Source organism: Sinocyclocheilus rhinocerous, unplaced genomic scaffold (assembly GCF_001515625.1).
Source record: "Sinocyclocheilus rhinocerous isolate Xijiao unplaced genomic scaffold, SAMN03320098_v1.1 scaffold1983, whole genome shotgun sequence".
Taxonomy (NCBI): domain Eukaryota; kingdom Metazoa; phylum Chordata; class Actinopteri; order Cypriniformes; family Cyprinidae; genus Sinocyclocheilus; species Sinocyclocheilus rhinocerous.
Genome location: NW_015652276.1, coordinates 134,276 through 156,477, shown reverse-complemented (window position 1 = coordinate 156,477; position 22,202 = coordinate 134,276). Strand labels below are relative to the sequence as shown.

The following is a 22,202-nucleotide window of genomic DNA, read 5'->3' as shown; positions in this document are numbered from 1 at the left end:
TAATCCTGTCTCTGGGTGGAAGTCCTGTAAAAATGTAGCACATTACGATGATCTTTACAATCTGAGTAAACCAAGACCAATCATTTTACACAACAATCTGCTATAAAATATAAATATGTATATGTATATACTTCAAATACAAACTTTGTGCCCAACAATATGAAGCAACATGGTATTTATAAAATGTTTTTTGTTTTTGTTTTTTTAAATGTGAGCGCTCTCAAATTATCCTTATTGGATTCAATCATGACTTTGAAACACCTTTTGGCAGCACTGTTTACTTTGTTTCATGGTACATATGTACCATATCATGACACACAGCACAGGTAATGACACATTTTGAGAATGCTAAACTGTTCAAATGAGTCATAGTGAAAGACTGAGTTTGTGTCCAGTACCATATGTTGATGGATGTAAAAGTATATGGTTTGTCTAAATGCCAGCATCACTTAAGCCATGACTTAAATGGCAACATCTGCACCTACTGCATGATGAAAAGATATAAATGTTAAAATAAACAGCTCAAGGATGGAAATGGTAGCTTCTCTCTCTCTCTCTCTCTCTCTCTCTCTCTCTCTCTCTCTCTCTGCAAGTGGGAATGGGGGACAAAAGACTTTCAAAAACGTGGAGAAGGGGCGCCGCTTACTTTCTGTTTGGGTCCGGTATTCTGTCACTGTGCACCTACGGTGAGGAGTGAGGAACAATGAGCGAGGAACAAGGAATGAGGAGAACGCTGGAAAATCAGGATACACAGTCTTTATTGACATTGACACCACAGGAATCACACGTAGGACACGGGGATTGACGATCAATAGATCAATGCGGTAATGCGGGAAACGAGGGGCAGAAAACACTTTAAATACACTGAAACTAATGGGACACACCTACGAACAATGGAACAGAACGGGGAACACCTGGAACAAATTATAACACAATCAGGACAGGAACAGGAAGTTTCTACATACAGCTTCTCCAGTGGCTGCGGCAGAATCATCAGCAGTCTCTGGTTCTGTGCGCTCACTCTCTTGCTCAGATGGAGGGCTGACTACTCTCCCCACCAGACAGGACATGAAAGATAATATTCTAAGATGACAGGATAAATAAGTAAGTAAATACAAAATACAGAATACATGCACATTCACAATATATGCAATAAATTATCAATACAAAATCAGGATTTAGAGGTGGGGGAGGGGCAAGATATGAAATAAACTTTAGATTGTTAACTTTGCTTCAGCTGAAGTTAACTTGGTATTGTATTTTTGTTTAATGCATGTGTCCATTTATTCATAAAATTAGTTGGAAATGAAACAATAAGGTCCTGCCGAAGGCAAACATAAATGCAGCATATACTTAAAGGGTTAGTTCACCCAAAAATGTCCTGTAGCGAATTGATGCGTTTTGTAAGAAAAAATATCCATATTCAAAACGTAATAATCACTTTAATCTAGCTTGCGCCAACACTTGTTCACGGAAGCAACTCCGGGCTGATGACGTATGAGTTCAGCGTTGCGCATGCGCCGGTGAGTCTCGTGAAAACCAACGTTTGTTAACAGGAGCAAAGGAAGCAAAGTTTCCTTACTTTAGCAAAGGAAAACCAGTCTCCTCTTGGCTTATATCGAAATCCTCCGACATTCTTCTTTACAAATCCTCATTTTGTACTTCTAATAAGTGACCCTTGTTTTGTTATGATCTCTCCCCTGCGCTTCCGCATTCGTCACTTCTGAGCTGCGCATGCGCAAAGCCGACCTCATACGTCATCCGCCCGGAGCTGCTTCCATGTTCAACTGTTGGCGCAAGCTACATTACAGTGATTATTACGTTTTGAATATGGATATTTTTCTTACAAAAACGCATCGATTCGCTACAGGAGGCCTTTGTTCATGCCCCGGAGCCCGTGTGAGTAGGGCTGTGCAAAAAATCGAATGCGATTTTAATGCGCATCTCGTCAGTATTTTACTCGATTTTGTGTAGCTTGTCAGTCAACTACGGCTCTGTGTAGTAAATGCCGCTCCATCTGAAAGCACGTGCTGGAGATTTACTACTAATCACAGGAGCGGCTTTACTGACGAGATTCGCATGAAAATCGCATTCGATTTTTTGCACAGCCCTATGGGTGAGACACTTTTTTTATGGATGGGCGCTTTTTATTTAACTTATTTTGGACTGATGCATGCAACACCCGCTGAGTGGCATTAAACAGCTTGAAAGATCAAAGACAATTTTTAATATAACTCCGACTGGATTCGTCTGAAAGAAGAAAGTCATATACACCTAGGATGACTTGATGGTGAGTAATTTATGGGCTAATTTTAATTTTTGGGTGAACTAACCCTTTAATGTAATGAATTTTAATTCATAAAGCATGTACACGCTTGTGAGGTAATGGAATGTGTATACTGGTTCAAACTAAATCTGCACTGGATTATACAGGAAATGGATTGAATGAATGGATAGCAAACTGACAATCATTTTATCCTTTACTTAAATCAAAAGCTTCTGGCCCAATTAAATCACTGGCCTTTGCGTTGCATGTAAACTGATCTCTTCACATTCACTGTGTTTTTGCATCACTCTGAACCGGTTGTTTTCTTTGTGTTTTCCTTCTGTTTTCAGTTATTATAACCAATTCTTACTATGTGTTTCCAGATCCCTACTATCACTACCACTCGCAAACCATGCATCACACACTGTAGGCAGCGCAATCCTAACAACCTGCGCACTTTGCCTATGTCTACTAATACACTACTTTCTTTTTCTATTGGTCTCTGGAATTGCCAGTCTGCTGTAAACAAAGCAGATTTTATTACTTCTATTACAAGTCATTCAAGACTAAACCTCATGGCCCTGACAGAGACGTGGATCAAACCAGAGGACAATGCTACACCTGCAGCACTCTCAAATAATTTCTCTTTTTCCCACTCCCCCCGTCTGACTGGAAGAGGTGGAGGTACTGGTCTGCTTATCTCTAATGATTGGAAATGTAATCCTTTACCATCTCTGAGTATCAACAGCTCCTTTGAATCACATTCAGCCACTATTACCCACCCTCTTAAAATCCATTTTATAGTTGTTTATTGGCCCCCAGGACGTGTGTGAGTGAGTGAGTGAGTGAGTGAGTGAGTGAGTGAGTGTGTGTGAAGGTGTATATATATATATTTATATACACCTTGCTACGTGTACTGCGTTAGGCTAACCGAGACTTGTCATTTGCACTTATATATTGTTGCTCTTTTGTTAGTTTTGACTGCTTTTATTGTCCTCATTTGTAAGTCGCTTTGGATAAAAGCGTCTGCTAAATGACTAAATGTAAATGTAAATGTAAATGTTGTTGGTGAGTCACTGTTGGGTGTGTCACTGGATTTGTCTAAAAGCCCAGAGGGCACAATAATTTTAAAGAAGGTGGAGTTTATTCAGAAAGAGACTCAAAGCGAGAGGCAAATCAAGACTACATAATGTTATTTTTCACAATTCTTCATTTCAGCTCTTCCAACCATAATTTCTCTCAATGGGCAGTACGACTTACAGATTCCTCAGACATTTGAGATGAGATGATTGTCAGTGAGTCCAAAGTCAGATCTTGGAGAGGTGGCGAGGGTGTCATCATCTCTCTGTGGTGGGCTTCAGTGCTGCTCTTTTGGCTTTGTGATGGAGTCTGATGTGTCTGTGGAGAAACCAAATGCTGCACTGACTACAAACCTAGAGAAAGATCAGAGATGACTGACTGAACAAGATTTTTGTTTCCCATTGACTTCTGACTGTATGGACAAAAAATACAGTGGAAGTCAATGGGAACTGAAACCATTTGGTTACCAACATTCTTCAAATTATCTTCTTTCATGTTTTACAGAAGAAAGGGTCCCACTTTATATTGTGGCCCTAATACTTGTGTATTTACATAGTAACTAGATGTGTACATAGTATGTAACCACAGAGTAAGTACATATTGGTACATACTATCTACAGCTGTAATGTTTGTGTCACTACATATATGTAACAACCCACTGAATGGTATGTGTAAATACAAATGTGTAACAGGACATTGGTAACAACACTTTTTGGTAATGAAAGTACAAATGTGTAACAGGACTAACAGCACTTTTTGGTAAAGAAAGTGTTACACTTTATATTAAATAAGCAATTCCTATGAATTTACCATGTAATTACTCGGGTGTTACACAGCAGCGGCCAGTAAGTTAGGCTTTACATATAAATTGTGGTTGGTGTCCAGAATGTTACACTTTATATTAAGTGGACAGTTACTGAGGAATAACCATGTAAGTACACTGGTATTACAGTGTAGCACCAACTTGAGATCCAACTCATCCCACTTTACATATCCCTAAACCTACCCATTTCCACCCCCTGGATCAAATTGTTCCAATTACTCTTATACATATTGTTGTTACAAAATGTAGTTATATAATTCCTGTTACACAAGTACTTAGTGAAGTGAAAAAAAGTGTTGTTACCAATGTCCTGTTACACATTTGTACTTACACAAACCATTCGGAGGGTTGTTACATGTGTGTAGTTACAGAAACATTACAGCTGTAGATACTATGTACCAATGTGTACTTACAATGTGGTTACATACTACGTACACATCTAGTTACTATGTAAGTACACAGATATTAGGGCCACTTAATATAAAGTGGGACCCTATCCCTAGTGGTTCAAAGTGATTATTTGCAATAACTTTGGTTAGTGATTCCCAGGGATGAATAAACTGATAAAATATTCCTTGAATACAATGGAAGTCATTTTTGATAAAAGTGTATGCAAAATGTGTATGCAAAATGCATAAATATATGTCATAAGAACAGTCAAATGGGCCACGTAGGTATCATTACTGTGAACAAAATGAAAACAAGATATCTGATGTGAGTGCAGTCTTACATAGTCTTCATTATTGTCATCCTTTTTAACTTGTAGCTGTCACACCATAAATTTATAAATTGCTGAAAGTTCTTGATAGAGTCCCTAAAAGATGACTCATTGGCAGCTTGTGGGTCATATGAAAGGTGCCAGGGCTTGGTCCCACCCAAGAAGTGGACAATTTTTGCATGGTGGCCATACCTGTACAAAACCAGAATGTCTATCTGTCATACATGTATGTGTTTAATGTAATATGGGATTCGTTACTAAACAGTACACAAATACATAACATAAGGAATACTTAATAAAAGTTTGCATGGAAACTTACTGCTGAAATGCTGTCAGATATGTTTAAACAGTGCCTATACTGTGAGGTTGTACACACTTGATAAATGCTTTCTGATATCTTTTATTGCCCAGTCACTGAAGAAAGTGTTTAAAACACCCTGGTCTCCTCCTATACTGGACAAGACATGACATAGTAATGTATATGAATAGAAAGTTCTAAAGAACAGCATTTATTTGAAACCTTTTGAAATAGTATAAATGTCTTTATTGTCACTTTTGATCAATTTAATACATACTTACTGAATAAAAGTATTAATTGCTTTCAAATAAAATCTTACTGAAACTTTTGAATGGTAATGTATATATGGTGTTCTTGTTTTTAAAGATTAAAAAATACAAATGTGACAAAACGGCATTTGAGGCTAATTCAAGTTCCAACAGGCTTTGAGCGCATTCAAACTTAGACCGAACTTAAAAGATTTGAATGTAACATCAGCTAAATATAACCGTGTCATTCACCATCAAAGCTGCCGTGCTGTGCGGCATGTTCCAGTATTTGGATGTGGGTATTCAGGGAGGGCCTAAACACAAATACCCCAGAGTTGAAGCAATCTGGCCAGCCTGGATCAGGTGCAGCAGACAATTCTTCATATTAAAACAGCTCAACATTACACAGTACCTGCAGCAAAGAATTATATTACAGACAAATTGTGGGACCAACACCTCATGCATTATCCTCTGAAAGTCTGTAGTTTACCTGCACTGTAACATATGTACAAATGGACTATTGTTAACTTTATTATTGCTTTTGCATTTTTTCGTGGACGAAGCGGAGTCCAGCCCGGGGTCGTCACATGTGGTTGCAAGTTGATGTGTCTACAGTCCTTTTACATAAACATTTGCCAAATAAAAAGCCTTTAAACTTTAAAATCTGCACATCAAATTTGGCTGGGAAATTACCCACACAAAAAAATCATTTAAAGCCATTGTTGTATTACATGAGAAATGCATGAAATAGACATTACAAAAAGTAGCTTTAGAAAGATTTTTTTTTGCATTGTCTTTCTTTCTTTCTTTTTTTCATTTGTATTTATTTATTTTTGTGAACTATCCCTTTAATTCGTTTTTCATTAATATGGATTTTTTATTTTATTTTCAGATTTTTTTTATTAATATGTAAATATGATATTATTTTTTTAATGAAACAATATTCTAAATAAGAAACTGCCAGTGGGTGCCAGTAAATGTCATAATGAATAAGTCATTGACTCATTCATTCGATTGGTTCAAACGGCTGATTCATTCATGAATTCAGTAAATGGCTCTCTTTATGAATTGGCCATTGAATCATTGGTTCACCCGATTCCTTTAAAAGGCGGATTCATTCAGAAATTGTGTGTTGCTTGGAGACGCACAACAGTTCTGCTGTGTCTTTAATAGGAAATAAAACTGAGCAAAAACAGACAATATTGTGTCTACAACAATACTTAAGTTTATTTAGTGAACTGTTGTGCAAAAACAGCACTCGTCTGATATTGCACTCGTTGCTCGTGTGATATGGCTTAACTAGCCTATATATGATATAAACATGAGACAAAATCTCATACATTTTTTCCCAATATCTTGCATTTTTAGGTCATGTAGGCTAACTGCATTCTATAGGCTCCATCACGCAGTGAGTTGCTGTCCTGCATCATATTCGTCACCAATCAACTGGTGTGTTCGACTTGAAGCGGCACTGTGCAAACCGATCGGTGGTGCATGACATCAAAGTACTGCCAGAGCTATAGAGCAGACGACTCTGCATGCTTTCGAATCGCTCTCACGGTACTTTGATGTCATACAACGATCGGCTTGTTCGCGATGCATCGGCGCTGCACAGACCGATCGATGACATCAAAACCATCTTTACTTTTATCTTAACATAACTAAGCACTCACAAGTGTGTCTGCATCCAAGAACACACACTTGCTGTACTGTGTAAGAATTTTTTCTTGCTTGTAAACGAATCCACGGTAAAATGAAATGAACAAATGACCAAGTTCTTACTGACACGGTCTGGAACTTTTATTAAAAATAAAGTTCATCCACTCTTTCCTAATGTTGGGATCAGAAGGAAGGCATATTTAAAATAATAAATATTATACATACAATAAATCTTCAATAATAATTTCTGTGGTTCATGGTTCAAGAGGTGCATTACACACGCATTCAATGCATTTGCCTTGTGTGTGTATTATTGTCAGATATATAAGTATCAATCTTTAGCAGCATTTACAGTAACAATTAAAGACTCATTTTATCTGGTCAAATTATTCCATTCTACTTAAAATGTGTGTATAGGAGATATATATATATATATATATATATATATATAGTAAATGATACAGAAGCGAGTATCCTATAATTTTAAACTCATTCCATGTTATTTTATTAATGTCACATTTTGCCACTTGTAGTTCAATTCTCAACAGCATACATTATCAGCAACATCATCCTCCTCTTCCTCATAGTCTTCTGTTTGATTGGGAAAGAAGGCAGTCTCTAATTCATATTATGAGTAATGCAAGAATGAACAAAAGCGTAACTGATGCATTCACCCGTACAGACAGCTTGCACTTTACGACAGCAAGTCCCTTATGCAACTTGCTGTACTTCTACAAAAATAGTAACAATGTCATTTTAAAGTGCAGTATCTTACATTGGCACTATTTGAAAAACAAAAAGAACACCGAGCCATTTAGTGACATATTATTCTACTTCCTCTAAAGATGAAAAATTTGTTACAAAAAAAAAATACATTCTTAAAATAAAGATCAGAGTCAATACAACTTAGATAATCCAAATAAAAACTACAAATAAAACAAAAACACACTTACATTAAGATTTTTAAAACTGTCTTAAACCAGCCTTTTATGTAACAGATGTTTCCCATATGGTTAGGCTCTCCATAGCTGTACATGCTCAGTGTGCATATATTATTTCAATGTGCAGATCCAATGCAGTTACGATGAACGGAGCAGGTTGCTGAGAACTTTGGGAGAGAAAATAGTAAATTATGTTATCTACTAGGTGAGAAATTGTATCAGAAAAGCATATAATCCATATAAAAGAAAATTGGTCAAAGAAAAATAACTTCTCTCAATACTTAATTTAAACCAAACTCACATACACCACACAAAAAGCAACAACGCATTAAATTGACAATAAAAACAATTATAATTGTCACGAAAGATTTCTATTTCAATTAAATGCTGTTCTTTTGAACTGTCTATTCATCAAAAATCCTGAAAAATAATATCACAATATCCATAAAAAATCTTAAGCAGAAAAACCATTTTCAACGTTGATAATAAGAAATGTTTTTTGAGAAGCAAATCTGCATATTAGAATGATTTTAATAAAAATTCAGCTATGCCATCACAAGAATAAATTACATTTTACAATATATTCAAATAGAAAACTTTTACTGTATTTTTGATAAACAAATGCAGCCTTGAAATTGAAAAGCTTACCTTGAGGATCAGACTGAGTACCACGGTTTTTGCCACTCTCTGGATCCTCCCCTATAGGAAAAAGTATTTTTTTTAGCTTATCCCGTGAATTCTTTTTGTTAAAGCCATTTTCATAAATCCTCTTACTAAAGTTATATGATAACATAACTTACACTTGGACAACACCGTACTAATTGCGTTGTTAACCTCTTTTTAACACACTCGGAAAAAAAAGCGACTCTGGTGGGACTCGAACCCACAACCTTTGAATCACTTCTCTAAGTGTAGCTTAGAAGTCCAATGCGCTATCCATTGCGCCACAGAGCCACCTGTTGAAAGCCCAAGGTCTTTGTAATACAAGCAAAGCAGTTTAACTGCCTGCCGCATCATGCACCCAACCCCCACTTCCTCTACAAGAGCTGCTGCATTAGTAGAGCTACTTTACAATAAACCAACTACTGTGGCTCCCACCGGTTTTTATATAGAGTTGTGGAGCAAATTATTAAAAGGTTGTAAGACTGAAGACTAAAAAAAAGTTTGAGAAGTCTAGAGGTTTTGTTTTCCCTCCAATCTGAACTGCTCAAAAAAGTAAGCAACTTTCATAAATCAAAACCAACGTAGCGCTTATAAAAGGATTCTGATGCTTTAATTGGAAAAAAGTATCAAACTCACCTCCTTGTACTTTGAAACAGAGTTTCTTTTTCTGGTATGCAAAGTAACTTGAGGCAGCTCCAAGGACAGCAACACCCACGGAACTAATGATGGCAGCCAGGGCTCCGCCTGTGGGATACATTTAAAGGGACAGAACACAGAAGAAAAAAAGAAGGACAATGGCTAGTTTTTAAAAGACTTCATCAGTTACTAATTTCAGCTTGATTAAAAAAAACTACAGTAACATGGGAATATAACAGGAAGGCAAGCAAATGGTAATGGTTTTTGCCACTAGGTGGTGCTACAGGAGTTTCCTATTATCCACAGAAAACTTGGCAAATGTTACTGTAACTGTACATATTGTTCTTCAACTAGATCTGTTTTTAATTAAGCAGATATAGCAACAAGTACAGTTTACAGCATGCACACACACCTAGTTAGGGTTTTGCCTCATTCAAAATAATCTAGTCACTAAATGAAATTATTTAATTGTACTATAGGTCAGAAAGAGAAAGTGAGTCACTACATATTTGACATTGTGCAGTTTACTAAACTAAGTTGCTGTGATACCACTGGGGCATGTTATGCAGTGAAAACATGCTGGGCGTTAACTGCTAAACCCTTTTTGTGTATGCAACTACACATGCAGGAGGTCACCTGACTAAAAAAAAAACTTTCAACGTACTTATCTAAACTAATGACTTAAGAAAATCTCCTGCAAAATCATTTTAGATCTTAAGCTATGCAGGTTATTAACTCCCTAAACTTTAGGTGGCAAGATAAGAGGCAACTGCTAATTAGCTAGCAGGCCAGTGTTCTTTACACATGCTCAATACATTCTCACTGTGCCATTGTTGATGGCGTTTACACAGTGAGAAATGCGGACAATTTAAAGAACAAGTCACAGCCGTTGGAGCCCGACTATGACATTAACCAAACAGAGGGAATTCTCACATTTCACTTTATTAAAAAGCTGCTGAAATGTTTCAAGAAATCAAAGAGTGACAGAGAAAATAGCCACTTCTGTTAAAAGAAACCAGATAAAACGTGAGCCTGGAAAAAAAAAAAAAAAATGGAGAACCAAGATATCAAAACAAACACCAAAGAATGCCAATGTTAAAAGGAGTCTTTCATGAAAAACAAAACCAACATTGTAATATACACAATATTATCAACGGTATATGCAAACTACCATATGCTTCCAATTGGATTCCCCAATAAACAATAGTGTGAAGAACATTATAGTGGTACAAGGTTCTTTAAATTTTCTTAAAGAACCTTTTGATCAATGGAAAGGTTATATGGCCTTGTTCAGACTGTCAGAAAAATATAATTTTTGCATATCCAGATCCTTTTCAGATGTGTTTTTTAATGTCTGAACAGCAAAAAAAAAATTTCCCCCCAAATCAGATTCAAACCACATATGGAGGTGCTTTGAAATGTGATTCCAATCATATTTTTACAGATGTATCACAAGTCTGGATGCTCTGGCTGCTCAAATAGGATTTCAAATTATCTTAATGAAACACACAATAACAACATCAAAACTGGTGACAGAAATGCCAGAAGTATTCATACAGCATTCAAACAAAGCCGAAGCAGGCTGCACAAAACATCACAATATATACCAGACTCCTCCATCGCAGAGTTTTTCTTATGCGACAGAGGAGTTCTGCACCGTGACTTGACAGACTCGATCATGCACTTCCATTTTTCTGCATCGGTTTTGAAATCCTGATCAAAAATATGGGTACTTCTGCATCATAAACAAAGCAACCCATGGAGATAAGTTGGTTACATCTGGACACAAAATCTGATTTGATCACTTGCAATTAATAGTGCGAACACAGTCTGCCTGAAAAGACCCGATTTGAAATTTTTTTTTTTTAAATTAATCAGATTTGCCTGCAGTCTGAACATAGCCAATGTTAAAGGTTTCTCATGAAACCATTGAAGGTAATAATTAGGATTTATTTTTAAGATTGTCTGTGTAATGAATCAGCCTCTTTTTACCTTAAACATTACAGTGTCTGGGGTTAAACACATCCCTAGCTCCTCTACTCTCTTTGAGATTTGGGACGGCATAATCCCTGCATGCGCTAAGCTTTCAGTTGAGACCCACACACACACAGACAAACATTTGCCAACCTCAATCTTCTGGTACATTTTCGAGGTCAAGTAAGTCTAAAACCAAGTTTTAGCCAAAAGAGAATTGTGCTACAATGTTTCAACCACAAACATTCATTCTCAATAAAATGGGAAATGACAGCCATGAACAGAGAAAAAAAGGAAGCACAGTAATGGAATGCTCAACATGGCCTTGGGGTTAATTCACTGTACTGTAAAACCGGCGGAGATGAGAAACTCCTAATTTGAGACATGCCATGCAAAACCAGTCAACTGTTACATCTATTGGCAAAAATTCAGAGGGTCCCTTACGCATCAACATTGTGTAAACACATGAAGAAGAAAAAAAAAAAGAATGACCAGAAGTCATGAGGATGTCCTGAGGAAAAAGATGAAGGGAACTACACATCCCTTTTTAAGTAAAATGCTATGATCTTAAGTTCACAGCCAGAATCGTCATTCATTTGTATACTTTATCAGACACATTACACACTAGTGGCTTCCACCTACCGTTTTATTAGATAGAAACATACAATATTGTTAAGCTGGTACGATTTTTTTTTAATTCTTCAATGTTTTATGAAAGATATCACATATGCTCACCAAGTCTGAATTTATTTGCTCAAAAATACAGTAAAAATAGTATTGTATAATGAAATATTATTGTGAAATATTATTACAATTTAAAAAAATTTCCATCTTTATAGATTTTAACCCTTAAATGCATGAATGTTTCACCAATCATTATTACATATAGGATGCATTGCACATATTGAGTCATCAGATATGTAAATATAGTTGCTCAGGAAAAAATACTTAAAACATTTACATACCTCGGGTCTCTAGCGACCCTATACACTTTTTACAACAAAAAAAAATCCGAAAACAGGCATTCTTTTATATTTTACTATTTTTTTCTTGTTATATTGTTTATAATTAATAGATTGAGGAATACTAAGAAAGTTGATGTCTAACTTTAAAAAAAAATGAAGGAGGGAGAGGGTAGAGAATGATGTCCCGGGTCGCTAAAGACCCGAGGTATGCATTTAAGGGTTAATATGTATTTTTATCCTCTGATAGCAAATCTGGATTTTCAGCAGCCATTACTGTAGTTTTCAGTGCCACTGACCCTTCAGAAATCATTGCAATATACTGATTTGAAGCTCAAGAGACATTTCTTATTATCAATGCCAATATTTCCATATTATGAATATTTTTGTGGAAACCATTTTTCTTAGTATTCTTTGATAAATAAAAAGTTCAAAAGAACAGCATGTATTTGAAATAGAAATCGTTTTAACAACACTAATCAGTCACTGTTATTTTTGATCAATTAAAAAGTAGTAATTTCTTTCCAAATGCTTTTAAAAACCTTACCAACCCCAAACATTTTCACAGTAGGTGTTGAGTTATAATAATCCTTACCAACACACAAATAAACTAAAACCAGTCAGTAATACAATGAGATTAATGCCTCACTACCAAATTTCTAAATCAATACGATCACTAATCACTTGATCATTACCAAACATGCATCTCATCCTCAAAAGACCATAAACAAGTCCCAGCCTTACAACCAAGTATAACTTTCAAAACATGTAAACAATGTTTAAAACCTTTTAAAAACCTGATACAAGCAAAGAAGGTTACTATCCAGGACATTTAGAGCTCTGCCTTTTCCTCTGTTACATTCAGAAGTTCCCATAACTGCTCTAGCAGGGGCTCTACTACTCGATTAAACTGGGAAATCCAAACACTGAGGCCTTCTGGTATATTATCGACTAGCATCTTGATAATCTGGAGCCACTGCTGGTTTAAATCTGCAACGACAGGCAATCGAAGCAGAGATTTAGGGCACAGCCACTGGCAGAATGAACAGTCAAAACAATCAGTCTTCAGATATACTAAAAGAACAGCATATGACTATTCACCAACTATCTACTATTCCAACACAGAAGAAAACATCTGCTAGTGGCAAACCTCAACATTTCCTACCCACCAATAAGTGTTTTTGTCTGTTGAACCGCCCTGTCCTTATGTAAGAACTGTGTGAGAGTCAGTCAGTCATCAGACTAGTGCAGTTTCCATGGCCTCACAGTATTTAGGCTAAAATGTTTTAGCTTTGAGGTCAGACTCATGAACGGTCATATTCTTGATAAAAAAAAAAAAAATCTGAAACAGATGACAGCCTAACTCCACTAGGAAAGACAACACTGGCAAGTAAATCAAGCTTCAAAAAGGACGAACAGCAAGAAGTGAGGTGAGTCAGAGAGAGCGAAAGCAAAGACACCTCCCAGAGGCAGTCATTCATGTCTGTGTTTGTGAACTTTATATTTCAGTGGACTCCATAACAATCCACACTATGTGGCTGACAGTTTTTCCAAAACAATTACAGACACATGGAGTGAAAACCTTAAGTACAATTTGAATATAATTAATGAATATATTTACCTTGAGGTTGTTACTATTCCAACACAGAAGAAAACATCTGCTAGTGGCAAACCTCAACATTTCCTACCCACCAATAAGTGTTTTTGTCTGTTGAACCGCCCTGTCCTTATGTAAGAACTGTGTGAGAGTCAGTCAGTCATCAGACTAGTGCAGTTTCCATGGCCTCACAGTATTTAGGCTAAAATGTTTTAGCTTTGAGGTCAGACTCATGAACGGTCATATTCTTGATAAAAAAAAAAAAAATCTGAAACAGATGACAGCCTAACTCCACTAGGAAAGACAACACTGGCAAGTAAACCAAGCTTCAAAAAGGACGAACAGCAAGAAGTGAGGTGAGTCAGAGAGAGCGAAAGCAAAGACACCTCCCAGAGGCAGTCATTCATGTCTGTGTTTGTGAACTTTATATTTCAGTGGACTCCATAACAATCCACACTATGTGGCTGACAGTTTTTCCAAAACAATTACAGACACATGGAGTGAAAACCTTAAGTACAATTTGAATATAATTAATGAATATATTTACCTTGAGGTTGTTCAGAGGCACCACCTAATGAGAAACAAACAAATAAACAACAGGAAAAACAAATAAATCTTTTACTATTCAAGAATAAGTAAAAATTAAAAGTTATGAACCAAATGGCAAGTATTTGCCATAAATGTAAGGAAATAAATACCATTTTGATCATAATCAGGTATGTCTGCTCCTCGTCCTTAAACCAAAACCAAAAACCACAGTCAGATTCATTCACAGCACTGAAGTACGTCACAGAAAAGCACATTAAATAACAAATGCTTTCAAATGCTTTTTTTAGGTAATTGTGATTGCATTAGGGGCTTGCAAATGGGTTGTACATGAAACTTGGCTATATTTGAGTCATAAAAACCTGGGAAAACCCAAAACTAAAAAAAATAATGATGCAAACCTCCACTTTGCCCTCCATCGGGCTTGTATTCACCCCCTTCCTTCACATCAAAAAGGTCTTTGTCATCAAAAGTTCCACCACCTTAATGTGTAATACACAGAAGAATCGGATTGGGTTCAGTGATCATTCTTCAGCTTCAGTAATCTTTCAGTCCCTCAGACTTTTTAAAGTGTAAATAATACACTATTTTTAACTTACACATTTATCCCTGATGGATTTCACTTAATTTGAAAATGACTGATAAAATGTGGACATGATCCATAATTTTTGTCAATAAAGACCATAAAATCATGTTTTGTCTGTGTTTTAGCATGCATGTGTTAACGTTTATCTGTAAGCTAGTGTGCTCCTAAACTTGCTATTATGAGGATACACACTCAAAATGTACATTTATATTTTCTTGATACCAATCAAATATATTGTGCACTTCAGATTTTCGTCAGAATTTCTGACCAATCAAATGCTCTCTAAAATCTGAAGTGCCATGTTCTTGTCTAAAATCAGTCACTTGTTCTTATATTTATTAATTCCTATTTAGTAAATTCAACATACTGCACTATATAGAGAACAGAGAATGCACAGAATAGAGAGCAATTCACAATTTAAATATGCTCTCCATTGGAGATCAAGCATCTCAAATGGTTAGTCAGCCTCTGTATTATAAATAGCACTGAAGAGTAGACAGATGAGGAGACAACACCAGTATCATCACCGACATAAATTGTATGCGTTTCAAGCTAAATATCATAATTACTAAAAATTATTACGGTTTACAGTTTCATATTCAATATAAAGAGAGAATCTACTTGACTTAATATAATACAACTGTGGCTATCTCAAGCTACCATGTGCTGGGCTGTGGTGTAAAAAAAAAATTTTTTACAGGGACAAGCTCTTTGATGTTTTACATTCTGACTTCATATGTAAATCTGAAATATGTCAACACCTTGAGGTCATGCATTATTAAAAATAGACAATATGCACTCCATTTTTTCTCTATTAAACATAAAAAAGAGCCCAAAAATTACACCATCACAAGACCACAAAAACAGATGTTGGCAGAAACATACCAGTTCCTCTCTCTTTGGGTGGGACCACAGGTTTTTTGGGCTCAGTATCTGCAGAGAGAGAGATAAAGAAAAAAGAAAAAATGGCATAATGTTACTGCTTAAAAATAATTCTAAACGGCACCTTTAAAACAAGCAGAAAAGGAAAACTAACAGCATTGGCAAAAGCCATGAATAGCAGCACAGGATCTATTAAGTTGTAGCTTTAAATTAATATTTAATTATATTAATACCCAATATCAATTATTTTTAAAGGGGTAGTTCTTCAAAATATCCTCTTTTGTGTTCCACAGATGAAAGTCAGTCATTGTTTGGAATGACATGGGGTTGTATATCATGAGTAACTAAAGCTGCAAGCAGCGTTGAAATGGCCCTCGCACCCAGAGCCACCTCCACCCGGTGGCCTTGGAAAAACTGTGGGCAATATGCATTTAAAGTGGTAAATATAAGAATATGTAAAAATTAATTTATATGTGCCAAACTTCTTGTTGCCAGCTGGTGGCGCTATGACTATAACTGAATATTGACATTTAGATGTCTTCAGGCCAGGACTTCTATCAAACATGTGAAGTTTGGTGCAGGTCGAACATGGTATGACTGAGTTAGTGTAAAACATGACATATCCTGTTGCCAACAGGTGGCACTATGATTATAACTGAATATTGGCCTTTAGATGTCTTCAGGCCAGGACTCTTATAAAACGTGAAGTATGGGGCAGATTTGACATTGCTTGTTCGAGTTTGTGTAAACCAGGGTTCCTCAATTAGTTTTCGCTGAGGGCTGAATTCTGCCAACAATAACAAGCCAAGGGCCACTGACCTATACATACAGTGCCTTGCGAATGTATTCATACCCCTTCATTTTTTTCACATTTTGTTTTGTTGCTGCCTTATGTTAAACTGCTTTAAATTAGTTTTTTTCCACAACAATCTACACTCCATACATCATAATTGTCAAGTCCATCTGGCAAATCTCCGCTCTCTACCCAACAAAATGGACGAACTTCTTCTGCTCTCCCGGACAAATAAGGATTTTTCAAACTCTGCTGCTCTGGGTTTCACGGAAAATTGGCTGAAAGACGCCATTCCGGACAGCGCGTTGAGTCTGCCGGGCTTTCAGCTGTTTAGAGCAGATCGCGACGCAGAATCAACGGGGAAATCGCGCGGCGGCGGGACATGCTTTTACATCAATGAGAGGTGGTGTACAGATGTAACTGTGTTAAAGAAGATGTGCTGTTCAGATCTAGAAGTGCTCTTCATTAACTGTAAGCCGTTCTATTCGCCGCGGGAGTTTTGCTCGTTCATTCTCGTCAGTGTGTACATTCCTCCGCAAGCGCATGTGAGCTCCGCTTTACAGAAACTCGCCGATCTGATCCCAGAGACAGAACAACAACACCCGGACTCTGTTTTAATCATTCTCGGGGACTTTAATAAAGCCAATCTCTCCCGTGAACTGCCAAAATACAGACAGCACATCACATGTCCCACCAGAGACGGTAATATATTGGATCACTGTTACACCACAATAAAGAATGCATATCACTCTGTTCCACGTGCAGCTTTGGGACTCTCTGATCACTGTATAGTTCATCTAATACAGACCTACAGGCAGAAAATGAAATCAGCTAAACCTGTATTAAGGACCGTAAAAAGATGGACTAATGAAGCAGAGCAGGATTTACAAACTTGTTTTGACCTCACTGATTGGAGCGTTTTTGAAGCTGCTGCCACCGATCTGGACGAGCTCACAGAGACTGTAACATCTTATATCAGTTTCTGTGAAGACATGTGCATTCCTACCAGGACTCATCTAACTTACAACAATGACAAACCATGGTTCACTGCAAAACTCAGACAGCTCCGTCAGGCCAAAGAAGATGCTCACAGGAAGGGGAATAATGTCTTGTATAAACAGGCTAAATACACACTGGAAAAGGAGAAAATTGTTATTATTATTACAATTATTATATTATTGTTGCTTTTGTTAAAATAATCACAAGATGGTCACAAGTTGAATATTCAGATTTTTCCCCAGGAGTCTGTTTTATTCAAACAATTATGAACATTTTTGCATTTAGATACAGAAGAACATTGCCTGTTGAATATTAAAAACAAATGAACAAACAAAAAATCTGGATCTCCATGTCTGCCATGCAAATCAACTGTTCCTGCTCATTCCCAGACTGGATCTCTTCTCTCCACTTTCCCTAATTGCAGATTCAATTATTTGATTTGTGAGTATTAATATTTTTATGCTTAGATTTTTTTTGGGGGGGGGATCAAACTGTAACACCTTGTGTCCCAACCAGACTTGACGCGATAAAAAGTATCTTTTCCATGTAGTTTTTGTCCTAACCACCCGTGACAGCGACACGTGACAATAAGCGACATGGGATTCTATTTTAGGAACATTTTTTATTTTCTGCGACGTCGCAGCAGGAACAACATACAAAATATGACAGTGATAATCTCAGGTAATGATTATGTGCTTTATTCAATGTTAAAAGTGTATAATGTGAGTTTGAATATTATTTTGCATTATCTTTATAGCCATAGTGAAAGCAACAATAGATATTTTACCTCAGATCTCGAAAATAAATTAAAGCAAACTTGTCAGTTAAAACGGTGAACTCACTGCGAACCAACACGTGTATTCCATAACAAAGATATCAGTCACTCACTCACTCAAAACTGTTCAGTCCATTCACATTTGAATCATCTATTTTCCGTGTCCACTTTTCTTTTCTACACACTCGCCATGTTTTTGCTGTCACATCGTATCTACATATTGTGGTTGCGTTGTGTCACATGACAAGCATGACGCGTCGCCATGGAAACAATTAGGCGATACATTTTAAAATAACGGTCGCCTAAAAAAACTCACGCTGGGGCTCAGCTAGAATATTTTAAACTCACGTGCGAAAGGGTTAAAAGTGTCTAATGTGAGTTTGAATATTATTTTGCGTTATCTTTATAGCCATAGTGAAAGCAACAATAGATATTTTACTGAAAATAAATTAATGCAAACTTGTACATTAAAACTGTGAACTCACTGCGTCACTGATTCAGCAGTTATCGTGTCGCGCCGCATCCAAGACAGCATCACTGATTATAATGAGTTCTATTGCATTTTATTGCATCGGGCCGCGCCGCCCGCGTCCGGTGTAGACACGATGTAAGTTAATGTAGCTTTCTGATGCTGTGTTTGAATTTTCATGCCATATTATTTGAAATTAGCGCGGGCCAAACTTTTTTCTCTCACGGGCCGGATGTGGCCCGCGGGCCGCCTATTGAGGAACTCTGGTGTAAACCATGCCATTTCCTGTTGCCAACAGACCTCAAACTTGTTGAATTTGGGGCAGATTGGACAATAAAACAACTTTCAGTTTCATGCCATTAGCAGCATGTTTTAACAGTTAGCTAAATTTTGCTAGCATGGTTTAACATGTTTCTATTATGTTGCTAGCATGTTTTGCAGTTGCTGGCATATTGTATTATGTTACTGAGAGTACATTACAGTGTAAAACATGTCACTTCCTGCAACCAGCAGGTGGCACTATAACTGTAACTGAATATTGCCATGTAGATGTGTTTAAGCAGGACTCTTATCAAACATGTTAAGTTTGGGGCTGATTGGACATTGTATGCATGAGTTACAACAACTTCCTGTTTCATGGCATTAATAGCATGCTTTAGCACTTAGTAAGTGTTGCTAGCATGTTTGAGCAAGTTTCGAGCACTCTGTTTAGCACTCAATGGCTTATTTTAGTATGTTGCTGATAGTGCATCACGGTGTTAAACATGTCACTTCCTGTTGACAGTAGGTGGCGCTATGACTATAACTGAATATTGGCATGTTGATGTGTTCAGGCTAGGACTCTTACCAAACATGCTAAGTTTGGGGCAGATTGGACAGTGAATGCCTGGGTTACAGCAACTTGCTGTTTCACTGCATTAATAGCATGCTTTAGCACTTAGCTAAGTCTTACTAGCATGTTGTTTTAGCTTGTTTCTAGCATGTTGCTAACGTATTTAACACTTGCTGATGCTTTTTAACATGTTGATAGGAGTCCATAACGGTGTTTAACATGCAACTTACTGTTGCCAGCAGGTGGCGCTATAACTATAACTGAATATGGGCATGGACGTGTGTTCAGGACAGAACTCCTATCAAACGTGTGAAGTTCGGGGAAGATTGGACATTGTTTGCCTGAGTTACAGCAACTTCTTATTTCATGGCGAAACATCGAACTTTGTCAGGCTGCCAGGGACACGCCTTTCAACGAAAACTCAAGATCTTCGCAATTTAGCATTGCTACTTAACATGTTGATAGGAGTCCATAACGGTGTTTAACATGCAACTTACTGTTGCCAGCAGGTGGCGCTATAACTATAACTGAATATGGGCATGGACGTGTGTTCAGGACAGAACTCCTATCAAACGTGTGAAGTTCGGGGAAGATTGGACATTGTTTGCCTGAGTTACAGCAACTTCTTATTTCATGGCGAAACATCGAATTTTGTCAGGCTGCCAGGGACACGCCTTTCAACGAAAACTCAAGATCTTCGCAATTTAGCATTGCTACAGCCTTATGATTACACTCACCAAATCTGAAGATGATCCGATTAAAACTGTAGGAGGAGTTTGTTAAAGTACGAGACCTGAAAATGGCAAAAACTGCACAAAAATCATAGAGGAAATTCATTCACAAAAAAAAATAAATCATTTATATATTATAGTGTTGTTTGGGGTGGGGATAAATTAAAGGCAATCTGCGATGACGTCATAGTCGTGTTGCATTGTGTTCTACAGAGCGGCCTGAAGTGTGCATATGAAGCAGACTCACTCCCCCTTCAAAATCGAGGGGTCGAGGGTATGTCCATGTAAACTTCCCCTGTCCACCTGACGAAGTGGAACGCACTTCAAAATGGCGGCGGGGATTCCCCCGAGGGTAAGTGCTTATGGAAGTTCGCAAGTGCATGTCTAAAAGTGAACTGGAACACAAGATACTTTTTTGTAGGTATTGGGACATTACATGCATGTACTGAATTTCGTACACATACGTGAAATGTAGCGGGAGGGGAGCTTCGTTGAAATTTTATAGGTGGCGCTATCGAGCCATTTTGCCACGCCCAATTCTGAAACCCATATCAGATGTACATTTTCGCCAGTTCTGAAGTTTTGTGAGTTTTCGACCATGTTTACGCCCTCAAAAATGTGATTCACTTTGGAGAAGAAGAAACAGAGCAATTCCAAGAGCGTCCTCGCACCATTGGTGCTCGGGCCCTACTACTACTGCTACTACTTCTAATAATAATAATAAACTGAGCAATTCCAAGAGGGTCCTTGCATCGCAGTGCTAAGGCCATAAAAATTGAGGGGGAAATTTATCGATGGATGGATGGATGGAAAGAAAGAAAGAAAGAAAGAAAGAAAGAAAGAAAGAAAGAAAGAAAGAAAGAAAGAAAGAAAGAAAGAAAGAAAGAGAAAGAAAGAAAATGGAAGCTACACACCCCAAAAGTTAAAAAAGCAAAACTCTAATTTTTACCTGGACCAAATGCATCAGACAGATCGAGGTCACCTGAGAATCGAAACATCATGTTAATTTTTTTGCAATGGTATGTCGATTACTGTACAAAATTAAAGTAACACTTGACTTGAAGTAGAAACAATTGACCTAAAATGAAGTGTATGCATTTGTATATTTTACCTCCAGATGGTTCCTTTTTATCTGCAAATTTAAAAAAAGACAATGCAGTACATTCATTTTTAATTAAAGCACTCATTTACAAACAAGACAAAAAGCATCAATAAATTACCTTAAATGAGCTCAATAAAAACCTCCAAATAAATGCACTTTGGATTACTTAAAGGGGTCATATGATGTGATTTCTATTTTTCCTTTTCTTTAGTGTATTATGTAGCTATTTGTGCATGTATAAGATCTGCAGAGTTACAAAGCTCAGTCTCCCACAAAAGGATTTATTCTATCTAAAAGAAAAGGCTTATCCAGACCGGACTAAAACGCCTCAAACACGCCCCCACATATCTACATCACGATGTGGAAATATTTGCGTTATTTACAACAGAACAGCACAACCCAGATGTTCGAATTGGTGCAACGCATTTTATGGACGACAGTTTTGTGAACCTAGGAGAGTAGCCTACAAGGCTGGCTGTGCAAAGGCTATTTCTAAAAAAAATAGGTCAATTCCGACTTTGCTATGACAATCTGGCGCTGAATCATTCTGAATCAGCTACTGTAAGTATATTTTCTTAATAGTTTAAGTATTTGCTATTGACTGCTCAAATGCGGAGTTTTG

General features: G+C 37.1%; 1 protein-coding gene, 1 non-coding gene and 1 pseudogene across 2 annotated transcripts in view; all 3 read right to left on the bottom strand.

Annotated features, from left to right (window-relative positions):
* Positions 1-935: 935 nt before the first annotated feature.
* Positions 936-8,141, bottom strand: LOC107714301 (glycogenin-1-like; annotated as a pseudogene).
* The window catches only part of LOC107714307 (CD99 antigen-like), a 20,142-nt gene continuing 5,531 nt past the window's right edge, over positions 7,592-22,202 (bottom strand). Inside the window, exons 7-15 of the mRNA XM_016520119.1 lie at positions 21,590-21,610; positions 21,428-21,460; positions 15,883-15,930; positions 14,813-14,893; positions 14,564-14,599; positions 14,413-14,436; positions 9,333-9,440; positions 8,682-8,732; positions 7,592-8,200 (exon numbers count right to left, since the gene is read on the bottom strand). Of these exons, the coding sequence (XP_016375605.1) occupies positions 8,172-8,200; positions 8,682-8,732; positions 9,333-9,440; positions 14,413-14,436; positions 14,564-14,599; positions 14,813-14,893; positions 15,883-15,930; positions 21,428-21,460; positions 21,590-21,610 (431 nt within the window). The 3' untranslated portion in view covers positions 7,592-8,171. The remainder of the gene's footprint in view (positions 8,201-8,681; positions 8,733-9,332; positions 9,441-14,412; positions 14,437-14,563; positions 14,600-14,812; positions 14,894-15,882; positions 15,931-21,427; positions 21,461-21,589; positions 21,611-22,202) is intronic.
* On the bottom strand, positions 8,896-8,987 carry trnar-ucu (transfer RNA arginine (anticodon UCU)). Its single transcript is given in 2 exon segments — positions 8,896-8,931; positions 8,951-8,987. It is a non-coding gene; the product is annotated as a tRNA-Arg (tRNA).